At 44.9% G+C, this 6,904-nt stretch overlaps 1 protein-coding gene across 1 annotated transcript; it reads left to right on the top strand.

Moving 5' to 3' along the window:
• The first annotated feature begins 1,432 nt into the window (after positions 1-1,432).
• On the top strand, positions 1,433-5,481 carry Syndig1 (synapse differentiation inducing 1). Its single transcript, XM_048790427.1, has 2 exons — positions 1,433-2,496; positions 4,238-5,481. The coding sequence occupies exons 1-2, from the start codon at positions 2,431-2,433 to the stop codon at positions 4,394-4,396; spliced, it is 225 nt and encodes a 74-aa protein (XP_048646384.1). The 5' UTR covers positions 1,433-2,430; the 3' UTR covers positions 4,397-5,481.
• The last annotated feature ends 1,423 nt before the right edge of the window (positions 5,482-6,904 follow it).

The raw sequence follows: 6,904 nt of genomic DNA, 5'->3' as shown, positions 1-6,904 counted from the left end.
TTCCACACAGTCTCGCCTTTGGTTTTAAGGGGTGATAAACCTGAGTGCCCAGGTCAAGAACTCGTGCCCTGATTCATAGCAAAAAGAAACAAAAACAAAAACATGTCAAAGAGCTTGAAGTGTTAGTCTAGAAACTGATAGAAGCATTTCTTCTAGTTTGCTCCTTCTCAAAGGAATGAGCAAGCTGTTTTGTAGCCATGGTCACCCATTTTCTGAAACAAAGAGTTGGTCCAATCCCCTTCCTTAGATCATGACATGCACTCTGTAATGTCAATGATGACTCTACCTCATGGGAGCTTAGACCCTGGGGAGCTCTCTGCTTCTGCAAAACATAGATACTGAGTAGCCTTGCTGAAAAGCAGCCTGCTTGTTAGGCTTCATCTCTTTGCTGTTCTTGACATTTCTCTGATAGTGCCCAAACAACAAAGTATCTGTGTCTCTTATTGGAACTAAACATAAAAATTAAGAGTTGGTTCCCTCAGTGTGGATTATGAAAATGAGCAATTGAACATGATTTTCAGAACTGTTGGCTTTGAGCACAAGAGCTCTGGACCTATATGTGTGCAGAATTTGCAGTATTGAGCCAGAACTCAGCTTGAGGGATGGGAGAAACCACTACCTCTCTTCTAAGCACCCACAAAAAAAACAGAAGCAGGTACTGAGAGCCAGTACCAACTGGGAACATTGAAGGATGTGATCTTGTAAAACAGATGCATTCAGTCACACATTAATAGCTATTGACCTTTTGCATAAATACCAAGGAGTAGAATGGATGGGCCCTATGGTGGTTCTATTTCTAATCTTTTGAGGAATCTCCATACTGATTTCCATAGCAGTTGTTCTAAAGAACTGGACTCAGCGTACTATAGCAATACCTGAATTCCAATTTATAGCAGTGCAATTCACAATAACTGAGTTATGGAACTAACCTAGGTGCCCGTCCCAGACAAGTGGATAAAGAAAATGTGGTATATTTACACAATGGAGTTCTGCTCAGCCATAAAGAAGAATGAATTATGTCACTTGCCAATAAATGGGTGGAACTGGAGAATATCTTGCTGAATTAAATAAGCCAGACTGAGAAAATCAAGGGTCAAATGTTTTCTGTGTGGAAATTAGAGAGGAAAAAAGGAATTTAAAAAAAAAAAAAAAAGCAGGGGAGAATCTCATGAAAATAGAAGGGAGAACCATAGAGTAAAGGAACAGGATCAAGGGGAAGAGAGGAAAGGAAAGAAAAGAGAGTAATCGTAGAACAAAATTAGCAAATTATGCTAAGTGTATGTATGAACAGATCACAATGAATCTCACTTTTATGCATAATTATAAGGCACCAATTTAAAAAACAAATAGAGGAAAACCAGAAGAGCAGAGAAAAAGGATGGGGGCGGGGAGGAGAGGAAGTAAAAGGGAAGTACTGGGGAAAGAAATGGAGCAAATTGGATTATGCATGCATATGAATAAGTCACAGTGAATCCCAATATTATATGTAGGGGGCCACCCCTGAGCTATCTGAATAGCCTCTACATGGCCTTGGAGCCAAGGAGATTTTGGTCTGGCATTACACATCATGTTGTGGCTTATTACACAAAGCATGTGGTGACCTCAGTCTTCGCTGGGCTAGGAAGCTGCTCTGTAGCTCCAGACTTGGGCATTACCCACTGGGCTTGGACAGCCCCCCTCCAACCTTATTTGGCAAATGAACACTTCATTCGAATCCTTGGAAGGCCTCTTGTATTAAAAAAACCAAACGCCGGCTCTTCTCACTCTCCTTCCAGTGTAGAAGCAGGACCCCTGAGGTTGCAGAGCTGCCCTGCCCTCGTTTTTTCAAAATTATTTCTGTGTCGTGTAATTTTTTTGCCATATTTCTCAGCCAGCACATTTCATGCAAGGGAAACCCAAATTTCACAGCCTGTGTGGGATGCAGGAGAGAAGTTTAGGAATAGAGAATTATATACAATTACAATGTACTAATGAGACATAATAAAATATCGAGTGGCCTACTGCCACTCCTCCTTGGCACTCACTCAGGCTCCATGAAGACCCCAAAGGACAAGGGAGATGTGGGCCCTGCCTCCTGGGGCAAAGAAAACAACTATTCCAGGTGTCGTTATTTAAATGAGTTCCAATGAGGCAGGGAAGTCGGGCACCCAGGAGCTCCGTGGGAAGGTATGTGATCAGCTAAAGTGGCCTCCGCCCTGCTCTTGGCCCTCCTTTGCCTCCTTCCCTCCAGCAAGGCTCATGGCGGACTATGCTAAGGACGGTGATAATTGCAGTGACAGCAGCAAAGCCACACTTGTGATGAACCGTGTCTGTTTGGAGTTAACACTAGGAAGGGCAATTACAGTAAATTATGTTATAGGACACTGGAGTGTTTGGGAGCACTGCTACCTAAAATGCAACCCCAGCTCATTATGACTTAATTAATTCATTATGGTTGTCCTAGGAGGCTTCTCGTGCGCATTCCCTCAGCTCTACTTCATCAAAAACTTGTCTGCGGTGAGTTCCCAAGCTCAGTTCCAAGACAAAATACTGGGGAAGGAAAAAGAAAAACCTGGCCTTTAAGATCCAGAAGCTAGGGACAAGGGTACGAAGACAGGTGGCGGAGGGGATCCCTTCTCAACACATCACAGACTTCCAGATCTCAATAAATCAAGATCAGGAGATTGTGAAATAGGAAAATCCATTCTCTGATTTTGTCTTTCTGTGGTCTATGGCACGGTAATGGTAATTTTCAGTTTGAGTGAGCAAACTGTCCTCTTATGCCTGCCTATGAAATGTAGAGATGTCACAGATGACCCTTGGGAATTGGGTCTGGTGAGAAAATTTGGTTTTCCAGGAATGGCCCATGAGAGCAAGTTACATTCTACAGGGGAGTAGGCTCTTTACCTTCATCACAGAGGACACTCTGCTGGCTTGGGACTAGCCGACCTCAGCATTGACTGAACCTCCTGGGAATCATGCTCCTTGGTAGTATGCCACTCCGTCTGGCAAATGAGCTGATTGGCTTGGTGGTCTGTTCGTGATGGTTACAGATGAATTACAGTTTTCCCCTACCTCTAGCATCAAGGAGTGTGTGTGCCACAGCAAGGAGCTACCACACAGCCAGCAGAGACCTGAGCAGATAAGTGCTTATGTTCCTCAAAGAACAAATTTCTGGCTGGCAGCTTCTGATGTTGGTTCAGAGGTTCCACAGTATTATTGGCACAGTCTTCTTTAATATTCTCTCAGCTTACCTCCTGAACCCAAGATCATCACAGCAGTTCCAGTCATCATATCCACATCCCAAGGTAGAAGGAAGAGGTTGTGCTAGTCCCATATATGTCCCATATCTTATCCGGAGAACAAAATCCTTACCTGAATTCTGCCAAAGACATCCACTGAGATCTTTCTAAGCCACATTTGTCACCCCCAAGGGAGGTGGGAAAGCAAAGACAAGAAAGGAAGGGGAAAGGAATTGGGATGGGTCTATGGGTTCTGCCACAAAATCCCAAATCAAATACAACAGCCAACCTTCATGCTCCCATCCACCTCATGACCCCAAGAAATGTAAATCATTTTAAGCCAACACCTTGTCATATGATTGAATGCCCAAAAGTATAAGTATAGGTATTGGTCTTATATACAATTATTTGAACAGTGGACAAGTTTCACTAACTCCAGCTATGGCAGGGTCAGGAAATGAACAATGTCATGGTCATATGATGGCTAACTACACGAAAAGTGGTTAACCTCCAGTATCCTGGAATTGATTTAATAATCATACGCCCTAGTTTCCTCTCTTGGAAATGAGAACTAGAATTCCCTTCCCCCCCATCTCTACTGGGTTATACAGATTAAATCAGGTAAGTGTGAACACGCTTTAGAAAATTAAGTTAATTCAAATACAAAATATGTCATTCTTGCGTAGAAGAAATGGCACTGGAATGTGGTGCCTTGCCCATCCCTGGCTTACTGGTCCCCAAGACCCCAGGCCCCATATTGATGGTATTTATTGGCCCACTCCAAGCCTCACTTATTCCTGCAGGACAGAGTAGAATTGAGGCTTTGCCTCCCCTGCAGTATGGGGAGAGTGGCCAAACATCAGCCACATCCCTTCCTTGCCAGTTAGAGAAGAAATGGAGGGTAAGCGATTCCCCTCCAGTCTTTCTTAAATTCTTGGGGCCTCAAACCAGCCCTCCACTCTCTGTTCATTCTGACTTTCTTACTTTGATTTCCTTTTTCTCCTCCAATTCTGCAGACCAACAAAGCCGTGGCCAAGGGGGACTTCCACCAGGCTAGCACCAGCTCCCGGAGGGCCCTGTTCCTGGCCGTGCTGTCCATCACCATCGGAACCGGCATCTACGTGGGCGTGGCCGTCGCCCTCATCGCCTACCTCTCCAAGAACAACCACCTATGAGCTTCCTGCAGGCACGGAGGGGAAGGCCCCCGGCCAGGGCTCTGTGGGCTCAGAGAGGGTAGAGCTGGCCAGGGGTAGACACACCTGTGTGACGCTGTACAATATAAGTGATTGCCAAACGACTCCATGAATGCCCTGGAATTTTCTACCCATGGATTCCTTTGTTTTTATCCTTAATTTCATTTTCACAGCACTGTGTAGAGCACCAGACAGATGGGCACTGCTAATTCTTCCAAATGGAAGCTCCAAAGATCCCGACCCATGAGGCTGTCTCTGGATGGATTTTGGTGAATTAATGACAACGCAGCTCTCTCTGCAGCCTGCCAGTGCCTGGAATGTTGCCGCATTAGCAATATACAAACAGTTTAACAAAAAAATGTGTTTATTTTTTATGGAATACGGTGCAATAGGCAGAGGGCAGGGAACATGTCACTCTGCTGTCTGTGGCCTGCTTGAATCCTCTGTGTCCCCCAGTCTGCGTGACTTCCCTACCAGAAGAAAATGGGGCTTAGAAGGAAAAAAAAAAAAGACAAAACAACTGCTAGGAGGAGATCCCAGCTGTCACTCTCTGCAGATGGGTCCAGCCTTGAGAATGCCAAGCCTCTGTCCCCAGTCCTGCTCCTTCCCTCCACGCTGCCCCAGCCTAAGAGCTCCAGGCCTCTTCAGGACACTCAGCAGCTCCCCTCCAGCAATACGCGATCTTGGGGCCTGTTGATCTATAGATGGGGAGACAGGCCACAGCCCCTCCCAAGGCTCCTAAGGAATGAGCCCAGTGTTTGCTCCAGGAACTCGAGGCAAAGGAGCTACGAAGACACAAGTGGGTGCTTCTCAAATCGCCACCCATGCAGGCGTTCACCCTGGTCATAAGCAGTGATGCTAGTGATCCTAGCAACGAGATGGGCCTTACTCTGTCAACTAAATGAATAGCTATTTTCTTGTCATTTTTTTAAGTGCAACTCTTGCTTCATGCTGCTTAAGTTATCAGATGAATGCTGAGAAACAAGTAATCACAAGACATTTTAATACCATTTCATTGGTGTTTTACGAGTGTTCATTATTTAACAAAAAGTTATCTTTTAGCTTTTTTTTTTTTTGCTTATGACTTTTCTTTCTGATGAGTAGTTACAATTGAGATTCATTTGGACTATTTACTGGGTTGTTGAATGAGGACAGAGCCACCCGGGACTCAGCTCCTCACCGTCTCCCAGGATGAGAATTACAAAATCCTTGACTGCTTAAATTCTCACCTCAAACATTGTTAGTATCATCATCCTGTTCCCCTCACACTCCCTTCTAGGATAGTGGTTTTTTACCTGTGGCATTAAAAAAACTCCTGATACCTGGAATCTTGGCATCCCAGCCCTGGAAATCCTGATTTGATTGATCAGGGAGGCAGCCTGGTGATTCCAATATGTGACAAAGGTAAGAACCACTGTCTTGGAATAAGGCTTGTGAGTGTGATCTCCCCCTCCTGCCACTCTCCCCCTTGACCTTGAACATACACTATTTTGAAAATCATTAGCACTGTCTTCCTAGAACAAATGAGATTCACCTCGACAACAGATAGTCCAAAAACAGATACTCTAAGACCTTACTGAAGAATATATAAAAGAAGCCCAAATATCCCAATGAAAGCCAAAGCCACCTGGCCCTAGAGACCATGAGTTTGGAGTCAAACCAACCTGGATTTGAATCCAATTGTGCTATTTTCTTTTCCTTTTTTTTTGTGGTGGGGTGTACTGGGGATTGAACTCAGGGGCACTCAACCACTGAGCCACATCCCCAGTCCTATTTTGTATTTTATTTAGAAACAGGGTCTCACTGAGTTGCTTAGTGACTCAGTAATGCTGAGGCTGGCTCTGAACTCACAATCACCCTGTCTTAGCATCCCAGCCACTGGGATTACAGGTGTGTGCTACCGTGCCCGGCCAATTGTGCTATTTTCTAGCTGTTTGATCTTGGGCAAATGTACCTCTCTGAACCTCTTCTCTGGGACAAGATGACCAAATAAGGAACACTTCATAGGATTGCTGGGGAATTCTTGAGACACAGAACACAGTGCTTTGCCCAGGCAGGTGTGCAGAAGATGGGGAGGTTACTATTAGTGTCTTTGGCAGACCATCGTAAAGCTTGTTTTTCCTTTCCATGTTTCAGTCCAATCTCTCATCATGAACCACTGTATCAAATGAGCTTCTGTGTATTTGTTCAGGGATGCCTAAACTTGCATCTCTTCAGATTTGATGAAAAAGTAGAATCGGTCTGTATATCCTCACCCATCTCTAGCAGCACCATCACAGTTGCCCTAAGCCAGACCCTCTATGCCAGGCAATCTATCTCCTGCCAGATCGACGACCCACTTATTCCATCTGTCTTTCCAGATGGAAGATCCTCAGTTTACAAGGGTTCTGCCTTCACTGTAATTCCTCCAGGCCTACCAAGTCTTTATTCAGGGCTAACCACCAAGATTACATGCAGCACCATGTTGATCAGAAGTGCAAGGATCAGGAC

The sequence above is a fragment of the Marmota marmota genome, unplaced genomic scaffold (assembly GCF_001458135.2).
Source record: "Marmota marmota marmota unplaced genomic scaffold, marMar, whole genome shotgun sequence".
Taxonomy (NCBI): domain Eukaryota; kingdom Metazoa; phylum Chordata; class Mammalia; order Rodentia; family Sciuridae; genus Marmota; species Marmota marmota.
The sequence above is the reverse complement of the archived record's forward strand: the minus strand, read 5'-3'. Positions and strand labels throughout refer to the sequence as shown.

What these genes read in the sequence shown, in the direction of transcription:
- Syndig1 (XM_048790427.1), top strand. Translation starts at nt 2,431, where the DNA reads ATGGTTGTCCTAGGAGGCTTCTCGTGCGCATTCCCTCAGCTCTACTTC. An exon ending in TCATCAAAAACTTGTCTGCG is followed by an intron (nt 2,497 to 4,237) that starts GTGAGTTCCCAA and finishes CCAATTCTGCAG; the next exon opens with ACCAACAAAGCCGTGGCCAA.